The sequence below is a fragment of the Ochotona curzoniae genome, unplaced genomic scaffold (assembly GCF_017591425.1).
Source record: "Ochotona curzoniae isolate NIBS_2020 unplaced genomic scaffold, NIBS_Ocur_1.0 contig_1, whole genome shotgun sequence".
In the NCBI taxonomy this organism is placed as follows: domain Eukaryota; kingdom Metazoa; phylum Chordata; class Mammalia; order Lagomorpha; family Ochotonidae; genus Ochotona; species Ochotona curzoniae.
Window position 1 is genome coordinate 14704422 of NW_024464918.1, and position 23744 is coordinate 14728165.

Here is a 23744-nt window from a genome sequence, read left to right on the forward strand (position 1 = left end):
GTGACCAAACAATTAAAGTTCCCCATACGGTTATGGTGGTGAAGGCTCAAAGAGGCAGGTAAATTTGAGAAGTGTGGGAAACGGGGCTGCGGCAACTGAAAGTTAAGCGTCCTTTCGTAGGTTTATCAGTTACGTTGTAAAATCACCGTTCTCCAGGCCCAGAGGCACCGGCAACTTCCAGGGACAATGGTCGCACAAAGCGCGGGCACAAGGCCTGTTCTCCCAGCCCAGTTTAAGAGGCTCACGATTGTACCCAAGCGGTACAATCAAGGGCTGGAACTGCACCGTTTCCTGGGCAACGCCATTGTCAGGTGCTCTGGGCGGGGGAGGGGTCACTCGGAAGAGAACTCGGAAGAGAGGGAGAGTCGGCGGGGATCAAATGGGCAACAAGTGCGGCGGGCGCGATGGTCACGGGTGATTCGAGGGCGTGGCACGTGGCAAGAGCAGAGGGCGGGTGGAGCCGAAGAACGCGCCTGTGATTGGCGGGACGGGGTCCCCAGGACGAGGGGGATTGGGCGAGGCCGAGCCCAGCGCTGCCCTGTTGGAACCGCGCAGGGTCCTGGGTAGCAAAGGCCTTGGAAGGGTCTTAACTGAAAGGGGGCGGGAGGGGGGGGAGAGGACGCCAACAAACGGCTGAGCTCATAATCTGGGCCGGGAGCAGGCCATCCGCGCATGGAGAGGGCCAGGCCGGAGCCGTCGCCTCAGCCGCGCCAACCGCCGAGGGCCACCCCACCGCGCCCGTTGCGCCCGGCTCCATCCTCGCTACCGCCGGTCGAGGACGCCTCCTTTCAGGCAGCGGCCGCCGAACCCCCTCCGTCGCCACCTGTCCCGTGCGCGGCCGCCATTGCGACCGTGGCCTCGTCGTCGTCGTCGTCGTCGTCGTCGTCGTCCTGTGGAGACGGCCCGGCGTCGGCCGTAGCGCCCGCGGCTCGACGGCTGCTCCAAGTGAAGTCGGAGCAGCTGTTGCTGCTGCCGCCACCGCCAGGGCCACCACAGGCTCAATCCCAGGACGAGGGCGCCACGGCCCCCCCAGGGCAGGCGCGGCTGCTGCAGCTGAGGCCGGAGCTGTTGCTGCTGCCGCCACCGCCACCCACCACATCTGAGGGCACCCCTTGTAGGCCGGAGCTGCACCCAATGCAGCCCCGGGTGCTGCAGGTCAAGGCCGAGAAGCCGGAGCCCGGGCTCGGCTTGGATCCGTCGTTGGCATCTCGGAGGGCCATTGAGTTGGGGTCTAGAGCCTCCAGGTCGGTCAGGGGAGAATGCCCAGTGGCGCTCCTCGACAGCAGCCGAGGGAATGAGAAAGGCAAGCTGGAGACGGAAGAGATCCTGAGAGATGCCGGGGAAGGCAAAAGTCTAGCAGCCTTAAGAGATGGAGTCATCAAAACGGAGGAGCCCGAGAGATTCCACGAGGACTGCGGTCTGGGCCCCGAAGCCACGTCCAATGGCCTGGGCCACGACAGCAAGGAAGCAATCCTGGCCCAGACATCGAGCGCCTTTGGGCCGCACCAGCAAGACCTGAGGATCCCTTTGACTCTCCACACCGTGCCCCCTGGTGCTCGGATCCAGTTCCAGGGACCACCACCTTCAGATCTGATCCGATTGACCAAGGTCCCCCTGACACCTGTGCCTATTAAAATGCAGTCCTTACTGGAGCCTTCTGTCAAAATTGAAACCAAAGACGTCCCGCTCACCGTGCTTCCTTCAGACGCAGGTACTAGACGGCAGGGGAGTCTGGTTTTCCAGACTTCGTCCGTGGTGCCCCGTAACTGAACTGTCAGCAGTTCAGAAGCCTAAACTTAGAAAAAGAAAAATCCCAGAACTGAATATTTTCAGGGCCAAGTCTGCACAGGTATCGCTTCTGATTAACTTGTATGTCTACAGTGAAATGACACTAGCTGGTTCCAGATTCGCAGACAATCCTTAGATGACCAGGAATATTCTCTTGTTAGCGCGAAGCCTTCAGTGTTTGTGCACTGAAAGATTGTAAAAGCTGTGCATTTAACGTTTGTGTTAGAAAAGAAAAAATGGTGTTTAAGTAAAACTGTGTAAGCAGGGAAGTTTACATTAATTATACAGATGATCTTTTTAAATGAACAGTAATTTTTAGGAGAAAATATGTTATTAGATGTAAATGCTTTAAAATTTATTCTTCTAAAAACTAAGGTTTTAGGTAGAAAATACTCTAGATTATGCTAGAAAAAAGTTTTTTTTAATGAAATGACTACAGTTAGAGTAGTAATAACCAAAAATAAATTTCTATCAGGAATTCAAATTTCTTAAATTTAATTGACAGAACTATACCTAAGTCAGGGCTTTAGAAAGTCATACTAATTTTCCCATTTATATTTTTGTTAACTTTTATGCTTATCGTTACTGTTTCTGTTTTCTTCCACCTTTTGCCTATATTCTTTTTTATCTTCCTCTATGTTTTTATCTTTGGTAGTTTTAAGACTCTGTTTTTTAAAACAACATCAATAGAGAGTTTATGTACTTGATTCATTATATTTTTGCTTAATCTTTAATGTTAAGTATCTCTAAAGATAAAAGTTTATACATTGTTTGTTTTTTAGGGAACACAAAAAATTCTTGGAGGTAAATAGCTTTAATTTCAACTGGCTCTGTGACTCTTTCCTTTTTTCCTGCTTTTCTCCCGTGACGTGGGCCTGTTGATGACTAGGATCAGAAGCTATGTCATCACAATGAACTCCAGTGACTGCAGTGATGTTAGACAGATTTTTGCTTTAAAGGACTGAGTTCCAGTAAACATTTAGGAAGCATCTGTGTAGATAAGTTATGTCAGAAATGTACTGCATTCATGTTATTATTTCCACAATATTTTCAATAAAAGGAAAATCATTCTAAGCGAAAGTTTAGAATGCTGAGTGCAGAGGCTATAAGGAATTCTGGCATATTGACGGTTCATTGACTATATTGAGGTATATCTTCTCTAGATATTAAAAACTTTAAGTTACATGGAGGTACACTTACTTTAAAATTTGTGTGTGTGGTATAGTAATCTAATCTCTTACTTCTGTCATGCAGGAATACCAGACACTCCCTTCAGTAAGGACAGAAATGGTCATGTGAAGCGACCTATGAATGCATTTATGGTTTGGGCGAGGATCCACCGGCCGGCACTAGCCAAAGCTAACCCAGCAGCCAACAATGCAGAAATCAGTGTCCAGCTCGGGTTAGAGTGGAATAAGCTTAGTGAAGAACAAAAGAAACCCTATTATGATGAAGCCCAAAAGATTAAAGAAAAACACAGAGAGGAATTCCCCGGTAATTAAACGAAGTGAAAAAGGCATCTTTATAATTTCTTTCAAATTAATTTATTTTGAAAATGATTAGGTTAAGTGAAACTGAAAGATAAAAACTTAGTTTTTTTTCCCCCTAATCTGTTATGTGTAATAAAAGGAATAATGACTAATTTAAGAATCAGAATGGTATTCAGCTTAAGTGTCCAGGTATAAAGATATCTGCTCTCATATTTACCAACTAATGCAAACCAGGGATGTATAGTTTTACTGTGAGTTTGATTAAATATACAGATAGATATAGATTTAAATTTAATTAAATATTCAGAGTTTTAGGCTATAATTTTGCAGATATTCTTGCAGACGTACAAAGACTTTTGTGGACTTACTTAAAATTGTAGCAATAATAAGTCTAGTACATGCTCAAAGACAATGAGAATGCAGAGGTTAATACCATGTTCCGTTTTACCAGAATATTGTCTTTATCTGTGTCACAATATAGTTTGAAATGATTCTGATTCCTCCCCAGCAGTGATGAAGCTTGGGAAGACGCACACGTATATCCCCAACAGGACCGTTCTTGGTGGATAAAGGATTATTATTTAGTATGAGCAGATAGGTTCTTGGAGGGAAGATCAGAGGCAGCAGCTGTGGGGGAACCAGAGATCCTTCTGCTTACAGTGGCTGTGTCATTTCCACTGACAGCTGCCATTGGCTGCAGTCTTTGACTGTAGAGGAAATGAAGTTGGCCAAGTGTAAGACTGTAACGCTTCCTGAGCTGAGTATAAACATAGTGATTGCTCCTTCATGTCTATTGTACTGCAAGATACAAACAATTGTATCTTACGTAAAGTGAAGGAACAGGAAGAGATGTATAATGTGTTCTACAGGTAGAGGACAGGCTTTGGATTTAAGCTCAGTGGCCACTGGTTCTATTATAGCTTCAGTTTGTGTTATTGGATGTAAGTCATTTGACTTTCCTCTTCAGTTAGGGGTTACAGTGTTGGCTAACAGAAACTGTATGGATACATACATATGTTAAAATGCGCACTTGAGAAGTCATTCATCTAATACCACAGAGCTGTATAACTTACTCTTTTTAAAGTCAAAGTACTTTGCATTATACTGTGGAAAATCATCTAAAATCTAACCCACCTATACATTTATATTAAAAATAGTTTCTTTTCTTCTATAGGTTGGGTTTATCAGCCTCGTCCAGGGAAGCGAAAACGCTTTCCTCTAAGTGTTTCCAATGTGTTTTCTGGTACCACACAGAATATCATCTCTACAAATCCAACAACAATTTATCCGTACCGGTCACCTACCTACTCTGTGGTAATACCTAACCTCCAGAACCCCGTCACTCATCCAGTTGGTGAGTCGGCCCTTATTGTCGATTACTGTTTTTAAAAAGGTGCTTGAAAATTGACCTATTTCGTATAAATGTTTTGTTCACAATTAATAAGCTATAAAAACATTATTAAAATCAAAAAGGAGGGAAGCAAAAGCATGAATGGAAGGAAAAAATTCAGTAATCCAAGTGCTCAGTTTGCCAGAGTGGCAAATCATCCACGTGTAAAACCTCAGGCCTTTAAGGCAAATCAGGACAAGCCCATAGATCAGCAGTTAGAGGAAATGACGGGGTAATTCAGCAGGAGACAGGAGTGTCTTTACTATCAGCACAGAAAAATGCCTTCCTAATGGAGTGTGAGGCATCCTGCCCTGGAACTTAGTAATGATGTGATGTGTTAGACTCATTGGTTACTGCAATGGCAATAACCAGAAAATAACTAGAAAAGCAATGGCAATAGTCTGTTTTTTACCAGATACAAAATACCAAATAATTATTGCCTCTCCCTAAAATTTTTCCACTACTATCAATATTTTACAATTCTTGTCAGTTTTGAGAACCCAAACTTGAGAGTCTGGTTTGTTAAGGACTTGTTACAGAGTTATCCACATTGATTTCTTCTTCCAAAACCTGTTAGCTGCCTCTGAAGAAGAGTGTTTGTACAGTCATTGTAGCTGTCTAAATCTGATTGCCTACTCAGGTTTTTCTGGCACTAAAGGCACATGGAGATATTAAGGTATCTTGGAAATGGGCTTAGCAGAATCTGGCATGTTTTCACTATTTTTTTTTATAAGGTGTCATTTTAGAGATCCTTTTCAGTGAAGTTATGTTCAAGATGCCTGGGTTTAAGAAGGCTGCTCCATCAGCTGTGCTCTCTGCTGGCAAAGTCAGGCGTTCTCACACTTCGCTGTTTCACAGCATCTCCTTTAATGCTGTATTTTAGCATTTTGCCTTGGTTCACTTGATCCTGTTTTTATGGTACATTATTTATAATTTCTCTTTTCAGATTGTTTCTTCTCTTAGTCCTTCCCTCCCACCCCAAGACCTCACTTACTTCTACTGTTAGATTTTCTGTTTCCAGGAATAGATTTATCAGTGTTCTTCATTGAAGCAGTTGAAATTTTACACAATATTTAAATTTTGTGCCATTTTGAGATATAGGGTAACTAGAAACAAGCATTTTCATAAACTGTTGCTAGTGTTCTTACATCCATGATGCTGTAGGTTAGTATGAACCTATGACAGGCAGAATTACAGGAAATATTTCAGAGCCAAAAACAAAAGAAATATTTCAGAGCCATACACAGCAATAATCAAATTTAAGACAAGATCCATGATAATGTTTGCTTCCCTCATGCACACACACAATAGTCCTTCTATCTGCTCATATCTAATGCCAAAAGATTTCTTTCTTGGCTCTTAAGTGATAAACAAAAAGCATATTCTTAAAAACACAATTTTGGAGTTATTTTCCCAAATGTGTATCATAATAAGAGATAGAATGTATATACCATTGTGCTGCCTAATCATAGGAACCTCAGTGTGCTGTTTCAGTTTGTTCTCATTAACTTTGCATTATGTTATGTAGAGGGGTTAGTATAACTTGAAAATTTAGAAATTTCACTGGGTAATTCTTTGTCTAAATCACTTACAAAATGGACAAATAAAAATAAAATTTTAAGCAAATCCCCTGGGAATAATTGTTCTAACATCTGCAGGTGCTCATTTTTACCTTTTCTTTGTGATTTCTTTCAATAAATTTTAAATATTGAATATAAAGTCATGGTAATTTTGTTTTATCTCCATGGAATAAAGATATCAAGGTAATGAGGTGTGATAGTTCTCACCAACACAAGCAGCTTTTTCTTTTTAAAAAAATTTATGTGTTTTGAAAGAGTTAGAGAAGAGACAGGAGAGATATACCTGCTCGTTCACCCCTATACTGCCTTGATGGCCAGGGGTGGGCCAGGCTAAAGGTAGGAGTAAGGAGCTTCGTTTGAGTCTCCCATGTGGGTAGCTGGGATCTAAATCCTTGAGCCATCTCCTGCTCTTCCGGGCCATTAGCAGGGAACTGACCTGAAGTGCAGCAGCCGGACCTGTGGAACTGGTGCTGAAAAGGGCTGTGGGTATCACAGTCAGTAGCTTTATCGGCTACGTCACATGCCAGCCCCTGTCTTTCTCCAGTGAGCTTTGTGCACTGATAGGATGCTATATAGATTTCATCAACTTTTTAAGTGCTGAAATAGACTCATCGCACTAGAGTTCTCAAGGTTTCCACTTTAGACCTGGAAGTTAGATTCACTTTTCAAAAATGTCCTGGAAGAGGCCATTCATATGTACTTTAAAAGTTAAGTTCTCAGGTCTGCTTTTGAGTTTTTATTATAATTCTTAGGTAAATGCCTAATATCTACCTATATTCATTCTGCTAATTTGAACATTATATGAATTTGCATTATATTGTAGCTGATCCATATTCTTTAACTGTCTACTATGAAAATTAGGGCTCAGAAATCTTAAGGCCTTATTTATTAGGCAGGAGTTTCCAGTTGTTTTATATGCTGCAATGGGTAATTGCATTGATACTTCTCGCTGTAAAAGTATTTGGAGAGCCAAATAGCACTGACTTGGAGGCCTCTGAGTTACACTACCATTGATTTTACTTTGGACTGCATAATTATTTATTTGACAGGCACAGAAACAGAGGAAGAGACAATGAAAGAAAAATGTTCATCTTCTGGTTCACTTCCCAAATGGCTGCAATGGCCCTGGCTGAGCCAGACCAAAGCCAGGAGCCTGAAACTCCATCTGAGTCTCCAGTGTGGGTGACAGGGGCCCAAGTAATTGGGCCATCTTCCACTGCTTTCCCAGATTCATTGTAGGTGGCTGATCAAAACTTGAGTAGCTGGAACTCAAAAGGATACTCATATGGGAAGCCACTGTGGCACATGGTGGCTTAGTCCACTTCACCCCAGTGCTAGCCCCCTCCACTGTCAAATGTTTTACATCTGGGTTACCACTTGAAACATATTTGTTTTGCACAATTGGACAAACTTTTTTTAAAAAAGATTTGTGTGAAGAGCAGAATTACAAACAGAGAATGAGAGACAGGGAGAGATCGTCTATTAGCAAACAAAAACCAGACCAGGAGCTTTTTCTCGGTCTCCCACATGGGTATAGGGGCCCAATGAGACCATCCTCCACTGCTTTCCCTAGCTCATTAGCAGGGAGCTGGATCAGAAGTAGAACAGCCAGGATTTGAATCAGCACCCACATGGGATGCTGGAGTCAAAGACATCAGCTTAATTCGTTGTTCCACAATACTGACCTCTACACAAACTTTTGCTAAATTCTCTTTAATTTAGCCAGTTAGCTATAATAACAGTATGATTTTGAGCTACATTTGTTGTTGTTTTTAGCATTACTTTCATTTTCCTGTAACATTTTGTTTTAGTTATTTCTATCTGATTTTTCCCTAATCAGTATTTATATTCCAAAGAAGGAGTAATCAATCCTGCAGTGATTTTTTTTGTCTTTTCTTATTAACCAGGATCTTAAATTTAAACATGTTGTAATTACCACTGCATAATATTTTACACACTGAATTTATACATGTTCTAGTAGTTTTTCTCCTTTATTTGTCTTTTTTTTTTAATATTTTGAGAATCTTTACATAGTTAATCAGGGTAAAAAGGTTTAAGGGCTATAGGAAAGTGGGTATGATTATTATTTTCATATTTAATATGGAAATATTATGTTTATTTCTTCATGTTTAAAAGGGGGTATTAAGGGAGAAGGCCCACCCAATTTCCCACCCTCCCCAGGTCCCACATGTAGGGTATGCTTCGAGGTTCTTGCTCAAATGGTTTTGATATTTCAACAGTTACGAATCGCTGCCACTCCAAGCACTATGAGGTCGCTGAAGAATCCACTGATTGACATAGTCCATCATAGAATCTCTGTTTGCTCCGTATTTCGCTGCAACATATAGCTGAGTTGGTTGGTTGACCTGTTCTGTCTTCTCTCTTTTCTTGGTTAGGGTTCTGAGTCCGGCATTTTGATGGGGAGATCTCCAAAGAAACTTTGTCTGAGGTTTTCTCAAACCAGATCATTATTTGTCTTTTATTCAACTTTCTTTAATTTTGCTCTGAACCTTAATATAACCCTACTTATTCTAATAAACAATTGTTTGTCCTAAAACCAGGGCTTTCTGGCAAGTTTTTATTTTATTCCTTTAAGATTACCTCCATAAACCTTGCTTTTCTAGAAAATCGAACTTGTCCTGGATTTCTGCTATTCCCCACTACTTCACAGCTCATGGAGAGTCAGGGGACCTAGGTACTCGGACAGTCTGCTGCTGCCTTACCAGGCTCGTTAGCAGAAAACCAGATGGGAAGCAGGGAAGCCAAGACCCAGGTCCGCACTCTGATAGGGGATGCTATATTGGCTTAACCCACTATACCACACTGGTCCCATTTCAGACAATGTTATAGATTTGAAATGTGGCTTTTTGTATCTTGAAATGATTACATGATAACAGCTACTTTAACAAGTGCTAAAACATAGTTATTTGGACACTAAGCTTCTTTTTCACCCATGTTAAAGCTTTAGTGAATATTTCTGGTTGGTAAATGGCTTTCTTCCTGAAGATGACTCATGGACCCAGACGTATTCTACTCTTTGACTTTGTTATCCTAATATGGGGCATCTGGGGTGATTGTACTGCTGTGCATGAGCCTACAGAAAGTAAAAGAGCATGGAGGATCTGCATGAAAATCTTTTATGGACCAGTCCGTGCAGTGCTGCACGTTACTTCCACTGATTACTACCCTTAGCTGCGTGGCCACTCCTCATTTCAAGGGAGGCTGGGAAATACGATTGTAGGTGTGTGCTGGAAGAAGAGAAAATAAGTGGCTAGTTTCTAGTGTGCCTTAGCTACAATTTGACATATTAGAATTATGCTTTTTCCACAGATGTTTTCTATTCACTAGCAGAGGTGTGTGGATATTGCAGACTTTAACCTCCTGCTTGGCAACTTGAATTTTTGTATTAGGATGTTTTCTTTGTACTTCCACATTAACTCTTTATCCGTGTAATTTTTTGCCAAAAGCCAAAATAGTACCCGGTGCATGTTAGTTGCTTACTATTTATTGAGTTAATTCAAAGGATGATTATCACCACATGCCTCATTGACACCTCTTTTATCATATCTTTGGTATCAAACCTCTTGATAAAAAAAACATCCCTCTGTCCTGTAATCTTAACTCAGTCATAGGTTCTGTATGTCTGTAATGATTTACTTTTTCTTTGCCAAGAAAGACCATACTTCTCGAATCAAAGACTGAAAAGCTTTTAGTATTGGGTATAAGAAAAAGATTTAAATCAGAGACAATTTTTTTTTTCAGCTGACTTGAAAACTTTTAAAAGTCAGCCTGACTTGGTTTATAAAAGGTTTGACTCTCCTGCACCTGATCGGTGATATGCTGACTGCTTTGGGCTCATCTATCCATTTTTCTTTAGTAAATTCATATCTTTCCTAACTATGTTTTTTTTTTTCATTAACCAGGTTCTAGAATAGATATTGGAGATATGAATAAGACTAAAACAGTTCGCTTTCAAGATCCAGTTTGGTAATTGTAGGGGTAGAGCAGGAGAGGGATAAGCTGAAATGATATTGGTTACAGATGTTTAAGCTGTTTTATAGATATCAGGTTTAGAGCTTGGTCTAGAAAGAATTTGGAGGGGAATTTCCTTGTGCTTGATAAATTAGGAAAGGCCTGGGTGGGGCGTGTGCTTCAGAGGCGGATGGACTGGGTGTTTGTAACATCATCAACGGTGAATCATGGCAGTCTTACTGACTCCCTGCTCCTCTGCTTCTCTAAGTCAGGGTCTGTTTTGAAACATATATGTCCCTTGATACTCTACTTCCAGGTTTAAGAGAAACATGATTTGCTTCTCTGGAGAGAAAGAAAAAGGATAAAATTGAAAAATGATCCACATTTGCTTCTGATAGATATTTCTAAGGATCTGTTTTTAAACTGTTCCCTCTTTAGTAGAAGATACCTAATTGTACCAGAATAAATTGGATTGTAACTCATTTTCTGTGACTTCAATCTGTGTTCTTCAGGAAATTTAGCTGAATTGAAGCTGTGTCATTAACGCAATACAGAAACTCAATCAGTAGTCGTCTCCTTTGGGAATAGAAAGAACATATAACTGATACACTTTTCAAAATTTTGCCATATATGTCACACTGTGTTACAGGCGTATCTTTTCAGTCCTATCACAAATGGTTGGCCTGTGGCATCCTACTCTTCCTTGGAAATTTCCTTCTGTCTTCACGTTGAAGACTAGATATAGTGAAGGACTTTTTCTCCCAAAACTTGTATCATTTATGGAGCCAGCATGTTGGCTCAACTGGCTAATTTTCCACCTCCAAGAGCAGCATCTGCTTTTGGCCAGGGAAAGCAGCAGAGGATGGCCCAAAGCCTTGGGACTCTGCACCCACACATGGGAGACCCAGAAGAATATCCTGGCTCCTTCAGATTGGTTCAGTTCTGGTCATTGTGGCTAGCTGGGGAGTGAAGCAGGGGATGGAAGATAGTGGTGTCTCCTTCTCTTTATAAATCCTGCCTTTCCACTAGAAATGAGTAAGTCACAAAAAAAAAAAAAAGAAAAATACTATGTCATTTATAATTTAGCTTAATATAGAGTATACAAAATGAAAGAAAATTCATCTGAATCACCTCTCTGAAACCCCTATTAATAGTGAAAATAAAATTATCTTGATAATAGGAAGTTCAAGTAATTTTTCATACTTCCCTGATCTTTCTTGTTAATGGCCATTCCTTAAAGGTGACTTACTGTCAGTAATTTCATACTTTAGAAACATGCATACTGGCATTTGTATTCATTGCTTCAGTTTATCTGTGGTTTCACTCATTTATTCATTTGAAAAAATTTTTCATTGAGATCCTTTCCAGTGCCAAGCATAATTTTGTGTGTTGAGAAGACAGCAAAGAACAGAATAGAAAAGGTCTTCATGGAACTTGGAGTTTGATTCGGAAAGAAGTAAATAAAAAAAGAAAGCAAGATAATTTTAGTTTGTTAAAGATACTGTAAATAAAATGATTTGATATGATGAGTCTACTAGGTAATGCACCCAGTGATGACCTCTGCTTGTACAGTGTATCAGATTTTACTGAACAAAGTGAAGTGTGGAATGGCTCAACGAATGTTTGACCTGTATCATTTATTTTTCTAAAGGTGACACTCCACCTGCCATCCAGTTGCCTACACCTCCAGTCCAGCGCCCAAGCCCTATCACACTTTTCCAGCCTAGCGTCTCCAGTGCAGCCCAAGTAGCTGTTCCGGCTCCAAGTCTGCCCCTACGCCCACCACTCCCACCTCAGCATTTTGCTGGGCCTTCTCAATCGGACGATCATCGCCTGCATTCTGGAGCCAGTCATTCTGTGAAGAGGCCTGCTCCCGTCTCTCTGGAGAACACAAATAGGATTCCAACTAGTGCAAGTACTGCCCATGCCAGATTTGCAGCCTCGACTATCCAACCGCCAAAGGAATATCCCAGCATTCCCGCTTGTCCGAGAAGTGCTCCCATACCCCCGGTTTCTCCCATTCCACACCCACATGTCTACCAGCCCACGCCCCTTGGCCATCCAGCCACACTGTTTGGGACGCCACCAAGATTCTCTTTTCATCACCCTTACTTCCTGCCTGGACCTCACTACTTCCCATCAAGGTAAGTGCACATTTGTTTTCTTTGACCAAAATATTCAGCTAATGAGATTTTTCACTCTGAAGGTATCTGATTTTTACTGAAACCAGGGGGGCCTTGTTGATTCTGCTTGGAATCTGATTTAGAGGTTGAATTTCAACAAACAGGGCAGTAGAGTATCACAGGGAAAGAGAGGGTAGGACACAGCACTCAGCTCGCCATGTGAAAAGACAGGTTTCAATGTGTCAGATATGAATTCTCAAGGAAAGCAGCTATGAGGGACATTAGGATCATTTAATAAAATTCTGCTGTACAGAGCAGAATTTCTCAAAGTCTAAGTGTATGTAAGTTAAAGGATAGCTTGTCAGAGTATATAGTCTGATAGTCCATGTTTCTAACAAGCTTCTTTGTAACGCCAACTTTGTTAGTTTGAGAAGCACATTTTGAATAGGAGAAATATGCAAGATAGAGCAGTTGTTCTGAAAGAGTTTAAATAACTAATTCTAAATTACACTTCCTCTCAGTGCTCTTTTTAACAAATCATAAAATTGACTAATGAGGAATTTAGTTTTATAGGGAAATACCTAGAGTAAATGACTAATGAGGAATTTAGTTTTATAGGGAAATACCCCCAAAAAACTGTGTAGATTTTGGAATGGTACAGTTCAACTCCCTTGCAAGTATTTCAGATAAAGTAATGTTCACCTTACTTCTGTTTTTAAATATCTTACTTGTTTATGTATGCATGCATGCATTCATTCATTCATTCATTTGCAAGGCAGAGAGACAGAGTGTATACCCATTTACTAGTTGACTCTAATTTTTGCAATGGCCAGGGCTGGCTCAGACAAAAGTAAAAAATAAGGAACTTAATTTAGCTGTTGGTTTCTAACAGAAAATCATGTGGAAATACATACTTTTGAGTGGAAAATTCATATAGTTAAATGGATTTTCTTTCAGACAATATTTCCTCATATATCAGATTATATTCTTAAGCATAGATTAAATCATTGCCAATTTACTTACCTTCTATACTTGTGACAAGGTTTATAGGATTTGTCTGTTATATAAATCATCTGGCTGGTGCAGTGGCTCAACAGGCTAATCCTCCACTTTTCAGCACCAGTACCCCATGTGGGTACCGGTTCTATTCCCTGGTGCTCCACTTGCTATCCAGCTCCGTGTTTGTGGAAAAGCAGTGAAGGATGGTCCAAATCTTTGACCCCTGCACTAATATGAGTGATCTGACCAAGAGGAAGCTTCTGGCTCCTGGCTTTGCATCAGCTCAGCTCAGGTCATTGAGGGCGTTTCGGGATTGAACCAGTGCATGGAAGATCTTTCTCTGTAAATCTTTCTAAAAAAAAAAAAAGAATTCTAAAAGGTCATCTGACAGTTAAAAAAAATATTTTCTAAGGATGCTTCTGAAAAGAAGTCTATAGAACTATTATTTAGTACTGATACTTCAGTTTATTAATAATTTTATTAGAAAAAATGAAGTAAATAAGTACTATTATGATAAATTTATTTCATTTGAGATGTCAGTGCGTTACAAGTATGTATGCTAAGCTACATGTGATTGCCAAATGGAAACCTACCTTTTAAAAATATTTATTTATTTGAGAGATGGCTAGACAGAAAAAGTTCTCTTCTGATTCATTCCCCAAATGGCCACAACCAATGGGATTGGGCCAGTTTAAAGCCAGCAGCTTCTCTCAGGTCTCCCACATGGATGGCAGAGCCCACAGCACCAGGACCATCTTCTGTTGCTTCCCCCAACCCACAAGCAAGGGGCTGGGTCACCAGTGGAGCAGCAAGGACTCAAACTGTTGGCATCATAGGTGTTAACATTATTTGCTATGCCGTGACAACAGGTCCTAGCCTTTTAAATTATATTTTCTTTGTTTTTGACTACTTCTTCTTTTTAAAAAGATTTATTTATTTTTACTAGAAACAGATTTACAGAGAGGAGAGACAGACATCTGCGGGTTCACTCCCCAAAAGGCAGCTGAACCAATCCGAAGCCAGGAGCCAGAAGCTTCTTCCTGGTCTTCCACGTGGATGCAGGGTCTCAAGGCCTTGGGACATCTGCTGCTGCTTTCCCAGGCCATAGGCAGAGAGCTGAGTGGGAGGTGGAGCAGCTGGGACAGGAACTGGCACCCATATGGGATCGCAGCATTTGCAAGCAGGCCGGGGATTAGCCAGTCGAGCCATTGTGCCCTTGATTTCTATCTTTATATGCCTCATAATAATTTTCCCAAAGGAATTGGATAACCTAATTATAGTTGCTTCACTAGATAGGTTTTAGTTAAATCTATATTGCCTAAATGACAAAATTGTCTCCCAATTTTTTCTTTTCCCATAATTATAAAAAGCATTATATATAGTAAACATATGAGCATATATATAATATCCTCATATATGAGTCTATATAATGTATATACATAGAAAATATTATTTGTATTTAACTAATTAGTGCATTTTCCCCTGTGTATCTAGAGTGAAAATCAAATAGGTTAGGTGGTTTCATCAAGGAATAATTGCATGAGATAGACATTCACAGCTTCTGGTTCTTCTCCTGAGGACTAGCGTCTTCCTCCTGCCTTTTGGTCTTAATCATGTTTATACTGTGCTTGTTGAAGCATTTCCTTTCCATGTACTATATTCACTCTTTCTTTTTTTCTCCCTACCTTTTTCTTATAGTGTATACTTTCACATTCAAAGGAGAGAAATAGATTCTTATTTTCTTGATCACTGAGTAAAAAGAAAAAAAACTCTGTTGCAATTAATGATATAGAAAATATATTAATTATATTTTATTGGTTTGAAACAAACAAAATAGACCCAAATATAGATGGTAAAGAAGGTGAACCCAAAAATCCAAATAATTTCTAGATTTATAAGGATATACTATTAATTTTAACTTCTTAAAATTTTGAACAGGACCAGTGTTGAAAAATTTTTCTAAACAGGACAGATATAGTAATCATAGAATATTTTCTGAATAACTTTCCAGAAATGTTGGCTTCTACCTAGCATAATGAAATGAAAAATATAATACCTCATGTGCCAAAATAGCCAGCAAGCTAAAAATTAATTAAAATGATCCTGGAAATTGTTTTCAGATTCAGAAATAGTCTCAATAATCATAAACTTTGGTTCTAATAACTGCATAAGGAAAAGAGGTAATGGGTTGACTTTCTTAAGGTTGGGAACTGAAACTAAAACCAGTTCATAAAACCACGGCCTGGAAGGGTTTTTCAACTTTAAAAAGAGGAATAAAAAATAATTACTACTGAGTCAGGTAACATGCAAAGTAAAGATTTTTTTTCCATCTCTTTCCCCACCATGTAATTTTTACCAGAAATCAAAACCCTAAGTGGACTTACACATGGGTTTAGGATCTAAACATCACTCTATTCACTTGATGTGGGCATTCCCAAGGTTAGAACTTGGTCCTGAGCTGGCAATTGCTTAGGGCATCTGCCCTGGAGGAACACTTGTACTCATCTCAGCCACTTGGGATTTCCAGTGACAGGAAGTTGTCATTTAAGATATAACCTTTGAAAAATCACCATAAATTTAAAAAAGGCTTAATTAAAAACAGGATCTGTAGATCCTACAAATGAGATTAACATCTCAAGAATGTGAGATAATTGAAAATCAGGAATAGACTAAAAATAGCTGTTGTAAAGATGAAAGTGAGCCAGCAGGAAAGCAGCGGCAAGGGCACCAGCTGAGGCTTGGGTGGATTTTGCTTTCTGGCTTGCCCTGGATTGATGTGTCCTTGACAGAACTACGCGAGAAGGAGGAAATATGTTATGGCTGTTGAACTATCAAAACCTTTTGAGCAAGACCCTTGGAGCATGTCCCACATCCGGAACCCTAGGGTGGTATCGGGTGGCTGTCCTCCATCCCAGAATGCAGAGGTGTTTGGAAGGCTGGGTGTGGCTACTACTCTGCTTGTCTCCCCCCACTTCCCCAAGAACAGGAAGGAAAAAAAGAGAATGTAGAAATGGTGATTTCATCCACCTTCCTGTAGCCCTTGACACTTATCACCTTAATAAACTATGTAAAAATCATCAAAAGATAAAAATAATTAGTGAAAAAAAAAAGTACATTCTGGGTGAGCCCAGGCTGTAGAGAGGACACTCAGGACCAGACGGAGGTTAAGTTTCCAAGCAAGATCCTGGACTCTTCTTGTTAGGATAAAAAATTTGCCATGTTTAGCAGTGAAGATGGAGTAATCTTCATTACTGTCCCACAGTTTGAAGGCATGACAGCTAAGGAACACACATGGACACGGGGAATATGGAAATGTGTACACAGAAGAAGGAAATCAATAATTCCTTGGACAAAGAAAGGCTTTCTTCTCTGCCAAAATGGACACATTCTGCTCAGTCATCAAGTTTGAAAATCTCTAAAAATTAAAGAGACTGTGTCACTGGGGAGCCATCATCACCGTAGGGGTTACAGCAATATGTTTGATGGCCGTGCTCAACCCTGGGCTGTGGTTTTGGCCCTTACATACCACAGGAAGAAGTGTGAGTTTCGTCATGTTGGTCAATTAGACCACATGATTCTTCATAGTTACTCCAGTGCCATGTTTGTTGGTCCTGGCTTTGTCCCTCTGGGGTGGAAACTGAAAAATTCTCAGGACACCATGTATCTCCAGTGTTGTAAAGTTCGCCAGGCGTACAAGGCACCACATTCTCTACTGCAGAAAGTGCAACAGATGTGTAATGAAGATAGACCATCACTGTCCTTTGATCAACAACTGCTGTGGTTCCTAAAGTTATGCTTCTTCACACTGTTTCTCCTGTTAGCACCACTGCTTTATATCCATACTGCTTCATTTTTTGTTCTGACCATGTACACTCAGCTTATATTTGGCTCTCTCTTGAGTCAAGATTGACATGAGTGTGGAGAGATCTTTTTCCAGTTGTCTCCTTTGGATTGGAAACATTTACTGCCACTTTGTTTGCCTTGGGATTAGCTTTAGGAACAGCACAGCAGTTGGGATGCTGTTTTTTTATCCACATGAAAATAATTCTCCAGAAACAAAGCTTCTGTTGAGTCCTGGCTGAAGAGAAGGCTGAATATTGAATTCAGTATTATCAGTTACATGAAGTCTTGGTTTTTCCTTATAATTTGGGAGGTAGATGGAAGAACTTCAAACCAGGTATTTACTTGGTCAGGGTTCCCTGAAGGAGATGGACTGGAGCGGCCAATACGAGAAAGCTTTCACCAGTATAGCTTAACAACAGAACAATTGGAACAAAAAGCAGATAAGAGAGTCAGAAATGTTCACTATGAAGTAATAGGCAATTCTAGTGGTGCCTGCTGTCATTTGAATAAAAAAAAAAAATCAAAACCTTCTTCATAAATCCCTGCACTGAGGAGCCTCAAATACAGCCACAAAAGGGGGATGTTCATTTTGGCCATGAGAGGTTTACAATACTGCTTGTATGGAGACACAATTCTTGATGATTCCTTTGTAGAAGGTGCCTCAAGAATCAGAGGCTGGTTCCTGAGAAACTGGAAAAGTGTCCCTGTGATGCAGAAGCCAGTCTCATCCTGGAGAGTGAGAAGCAAAACAGATTGCCTCTCCTGATGTGAAATTATTCTTTCAGGCTGCTTCATTACTTCAAAATTATACATAATTACACAACAATTATGCAGTGAGCTTACCATGGTGAAGGTTTTCCTCAAAGGTTCCCTAGTGCCATGATTAAATATTTTTGTTATCATTTTGACATGGAGAAGCCATTCTGCATATTTCTTTGAATCCTACTCCTTGTCACCTTCTCTCCTTCCCCCCAAGAAAGAAGAAAAAAAAATATTTCACTGGCTAAGTCACAATTGCATTTTCCCTAGAATTTTTCTGATGCGCCGCCAACTCTGGACCTCACCTACAGGTGGTGTTCCCTTTAGGCTAGGAGCATCTGCAGGTGATGCCTCTGTGTCCCCTCTGAGTTTGATATTTCTTAAATAATATTCCAGATGCTATGGATCTTGATTTGTTGGATTCACTATAAGCAGATTTTGTACTTGTCATTTAATAATGAAGATTTTGCCAAAGATTAATGGACGTTGTGTAAAAAGAAAGAAAGGAAGGAAGGCAGGCAGGCAGGCAGACAGATAGATGTAAGATTTGTGACCAAGCCAAAATGCAGTTCTAAGGACTGAATTTAATAGATTTATTTGTCATCTGAAATGTTTTTTAAAAATCACACAAAATATTTGAAAAATTTTTGTTTAAATACACTGAACATCAGGCCATGAAGGACACTGGTCCCTGAGACACAGGAAACTAATGAGGTGAACCCCACAGTATCTCAGCTTAACGTGCTGGAAACAGCCATGTAGAGAGACAGACAGATCCTGGTGGAACCTCTAGAGATAGGGCTATGAGTTTAGTGAGAACAAATTAGCTAATTTTCCTGTGATAGAATCATGAAGCTACAGACTTCAGAGAGAACCCCAGGTATCTGTGTAGGATTCTCCTGAACACGCAGTTAAAAATGCTGATCAGCCTATTCTTGTGAGGTAACTACTACTCAGTCAGCTGAAAGGATCAGAGAGAATTATGCCTTGGATAGTCTCACCAGCCAGACTGGGAATTCTTCATTGGAAGTATGCAAAAGGGACTTGCTTCTGATATCCCTAGGCTAAATGTTGTTATGGTCCAAAGTTAAAAAAATAATTAAATATGACTGAAAGGATCAAACTGTTCCTAAGTAGCTTAACTACATCCTAAAATAAAGCTGAATAATATTAATAAAATCAAATAAATTGAAAGATGAGAGGGAGTCACATGGGCTTAATCCTACTGCTTAAAAAAGAAACATTACTGGGTAAGACTGTTTAAAAAAAAAACAATCATTTAAGGACTCTGAACGTGTCTTATGGACATGCATCAGGTGAGGAAAGAGTCAAGAAAATTTCCCAAAAGCTAAATAACAACAGAAGGCACCTGTAACATTTAACGCTTGAGACAGCACATCATGTTCTCTCTTACCCGGACCCTCATTCAGCTTTGCCGGAACACCCATTCTGGAAAGATGTGGTCAAGAAAACAGAAGAGCTCTCAGCATCTAACTGAAGGATATTGTATCTCATGGGGTAGGGGCACGGAGGCAGCATTTCTCATCTTCTCTGAGTTCAAGAGAATTAATTGATGGTGAGCATGAGCAAAGGGTTGTCCACCAGACCAACCAGAAAAGACATCTGTGAGGTCAGAACACTCCTCAAAAATACCTCAAAAATGACCCTTCCCCAGTTTGGTTAGACTCTGAAGGGACTGGTGACCAAGGCGTGAGAGTAACCATTCTGCCACTAGTGAAGCCCAGCAGCTGGGCACGATACCAGATAATGCAGATGACTTAGAAATGAAGAAGAGATCTCTGCTAAAACCAGAATCATCCCAGGATGCCTGTCTTTATGTGCAAATATGTGGCCTCCAAGGATGTTACTCCAAGGGAAATAGCTTTCACTAAATTAGTTTGGCGAAATCATTGAATGAATGAAAAAGTGAATAACGACCATGGAGAAGGAGAAGGGAATTATTATCTAGAGCTGTCATAATTCACAAAATGTCAAGTTTTCCTCTAAAAAATTAGGAAATCTGGAAAAAAGTAACAACAACAAAAATGCAGCATCTCAAAGGGAATAAAAACAACATGCAGTGCTTGTGAAACAACCCAGATGTTGGATTCGGCAGACTTCAAAGCCCCATAAATTTGTTCAAACGGTATCAGGCTTACAAGAAATTGTTATGATGATGTTTCATCAAAGGCAGAATATAATAGATATGGGAATTATAAAATAAATAAAAATTCGGCCACTTAGCTGAAATATAGCTAAAATGAAAAATCCACTGGAGTGACCTAACAGCAAAAGTTCAACTGGCAGAAGAAAATGTCAACCAACTAGACAATAGGCTGATACACATTATGTAGTCTAAAGAAGAAAAAGGAAAGATAATAAAGCACAGAAGAGTAAGCAGGTGCCCTAAAGATAATTCTGCAAAATACTGTATTCATTTTCTTCAAAGCAAGCCATTATTCACTTTTCAGTAGTAACCATGGAGCAACAGCCAGGACTCCAAGGCCAAGGCGCATGCGATTACCTGCTAATCAATAATACATTCCTACCAGATTTCTAGTTCTACAGTTTACCAGTCATATTATGGGAATAATGTCACAAGGAAAAAACATAAAAATCCAAGACAAAAGTCTCAAATGTTAAATTCCCCCTACAACTATAGACTCTACAACCCTATAAACAATGAAACAATAATTAAAAGCATATTTCTTTAATAAAAGCATCCTTAATTCCTCTAGCTAAAAATTGTAAAAGGCTAAAATAGTTACATTTTCTATGCTCCAAAGAAATTGCAAAGACAGGCTAGCCTTTGAGATAACAATAACTATATTTATTTCCATAGCAGTTTCAGCTCTTACTCCCATCACTTGCATTAATATTTAGGATATTTTATCGAGCCCTTTCCCAGAAGGTGTGCTACATGTCTGGGCCAGATTCTGAGGCAGTGGTTAAGTACCCAACAAGGTGTCCAGAATGGCATGGGCTTAATTGTGCTCTTGTGTGTAAATTGTCAAAGGCCCACTCACCAAGACATTATCAGCGACATTAACTCTCAAGCTCACACTGGTTGCAAAAGCCATTTCACAGGGCCAAACAACAATGCCTTAATAGATTACAGAATTCTTAGTGGGGTAGCTGAGAGTCCATGCAAAAAGGGGGTGAGACGTGTCAAGGTGGTCAGAGAGACATCTGCCAGGCCCTGCCAAACAGGGGAGCTGTTCTCTTCACACCTTCGTGTCATCCACACCTACTGCACGGACCCCAGCACTCTATAGATTAGCCTCTCAAATAGGAAAACATAAATCTTTTTTTAAAAAATACAGACTTGAAGCAAAGACTGAGAAAACAACAACAAAAAAAACAAAAAACCTGAAGAACATTTGAAAGAAACAAAATGTTATAGTAATAAAAATCAAAGCAAAAGAACATAGTAAAAAGAGAAATAGAAAGCCCAAAAGAAAACCGGAGATGCATAGAAAACCAAAAGCAAAATGGCAGACATAAATCTAATCATATAATAGTAACGTTAAACGTGAATGAATTTAAAACTTTTTCTTTTGTTCAGATTTTAACAGGTTCAGTACCGTTACTAGATAACAGTTCTGACAAAGAAATGCTACTCTCCTTCTCCCTCCCTCTCCTTCACTCCTTCCCACCTCGCTGCTCCTTTTTCCCCCTTCTCTCCTTCATATTTGATATAGTCTATCTTTAAATTTACATTGCAGACAGGGCTTAATGCTCCAGCAACTAAAGAGTTAAGCAAGTAAAAGGCAAAAAGACCCTCCTGTAACAGAATGAAGGCAGGCTCTGGAAACAACGATTAAATGGAAAAATGACTTTTACTCATATACAGTAAATTTGGTAGAGACCATTAAAACTGTAGTAGCATAACCTTTTTTTTTTTTTTTAGATTTATTTTCTTCTTATTGCAAAGTTAGATATACAGAGAGGAAGAGACAGAGACAAAAATCTTCTGTCCACTGATTCACTCCTTAAACAGCCACAACGGCCAGAGCTGAGCTGATGTAAAGCCAGGAGCCCAGAGCCCCTTCCTGGTCTCCCACGTGGGTGCAGGGTCCCAAGGCTTTGGGCCGTCCTTGACTGCTTTCCCGGGCCACAAGCAGGGAGCTGGATGGGAAATGGGATTAGAACCAGCGACCAGGATTAGAACCAGCGACCATATGGGATCCTGGTGCGTTCGAGGCGAGGACTTTAGCCACTAGGCCATGCCGCCGGGCCCCACCATTCTTTTTCATAACTTTTTCCAGTGTTTATGTATGTCACGATGTCTTTATCCATTCATCATATGGTGAACACCTTGGCTGATACCATATTTTGGTGATAGAGGTATCTCTGATAAATATCTTTTTAGTATATGTTCAGATGTGAGATTGCTAAATTATATGACAAATTTATATATTGATTTTAAAGCAGTCTCCATACTGTTTCCCACAGTGGCTCAACTAGTTTACATTTCCACCAACAGTGTGTAAGTGTTTGCCTTTCTCCACTTCCTTGCCAGCATTTGTTATTCTGTGTTTGGGGTTTTAGTCATTCTGACAGAAGCACAGTGATATATCATTGTGATTTTGATTTGCATTCCACTGACAACTGTGAATACTGAGCATAATTGTATAAATTTGTTGCCTATTAACTGGATTTTTAAAAATTGTTGTTGAGTTTTTAAATTGCTGATATATTCAAGATATAGTAATCCTTAGTTGGATAGGTAGCTCGCAAATAATTTTTCACATTATGTTGGATATCTGTTCACTCTTTTGAGCTTTGCTTGGTAGAAGCTTTTGAATTTGATATAAATCCCATTTGTTTCATTGTGCTTTTACTTTTGTTTTTGTGTTTTTATCCAAGAAATTGCCAGCTACACCAATGTCTTGGAGTAGTTCCACATATTTTTTTCCAGCAACTTCATATTCTCACGTCTTGAATTTAGGTTTTTTATCCATCTTGAGTTAATTTTTACACATGATGAAAGGCATGAATCTAATTTCATTCCTGTACATGTATACATCCAGATGTGCCAGAATCATTTGTGAGGTTACCTTTACTTTAATGTGTCCTCTGAATATTGTCAAAAATTAATCACCTGTATTTATGTGGATTAATTTCTGGACTTCTTATTCTGTTCCATTGTGCTAGGTGTCAGTTTTTATGCCAATATCACACCATTTTAATTAGAATAATTGTGCAGTACACTCTGAAGTCTGACATTACAATGCCTGCAAGTTGACTTTTTTAAGTGGTTTTTTTTTTTTTTTTGGTAATTCTGGATCTTTTGCGATTCCATATGAGTTTTAGAGATTTTTTCCCCAGTTCTGCAAAGAATGTTGTTGGTATTTTGGTGGGAATTGTGCTGATTCTGTAGATTGCATAGGTAGTATAGACATTTTAATAATACTGATTGTGCCAATCCCTGAGAAAGGCATGTCTTTCAATTTTTCTGTCCTTGATGATTTTTTATGAGTGTTTTATAATTTTCATTGTAGAGATCATTCATTTCTTTGGCTACATTTATTCTTAAGTATTAGATTTTTGTGGCTATTATGAATAGAATTTCTTTCTTGATTGCTCTTTTAGTGAGCTCATCACTAGTGCATTAAAAGAATGTGCAATTTTTTAGTTGTTCGTCTTGTAACCTGCAACTTCGCTGAATTGTTCTATCAGTTCTAACAACTTTCTGTTAGAATTTTTAGGTTTCCCAATGTACAACATCTGGTCGTCTGCCAACATGGTTTTTTGAATTCTTCATTTCCAGTTTTGGTGCCTTCTGTTTTTCTCCTCT

At 39.7% G+C, this 23744-nt stretch overlaps 1 protein-coding gene and 1 pseudogene across 2 annotated transcripts in view; both read left to right on the forward strand.

Moving 5' to 3' along the window:
* The first annotated feature begins 672 nt into the window (after positions 1–672).
* The window catches only part of SOX30 (SRY-box transcription factor 30), a 35193-nt gene continuing 12121 nt past the window's right edge, over positions 673–23744 (forward strand). Inside the window, exons 1-4 of one of the 2 annotated variants that reach the window (XM_040975789.1) lie at positions 673–1711; positions 3043–3282; positions 4453–4632; positions 11872–12364. In XM_040975789.1, coding sequence (XP_040831723.1) covers positions 673–1711; positions 3043–3282; positions 4453–4632; positions 11872–12364 — 1952 coding nt within the window. The remainder of the gene's footprint in view (positions 1712–3042; positions 3283–4452; positions 4633–11871; positions 12365–23744) is intronic. The other variant, XM_040975799.1, reaches the window with a different exon arrangement.
* On the forward strand, positions 16204–17956 carry LOC121151890 (annotated as a pseudogene).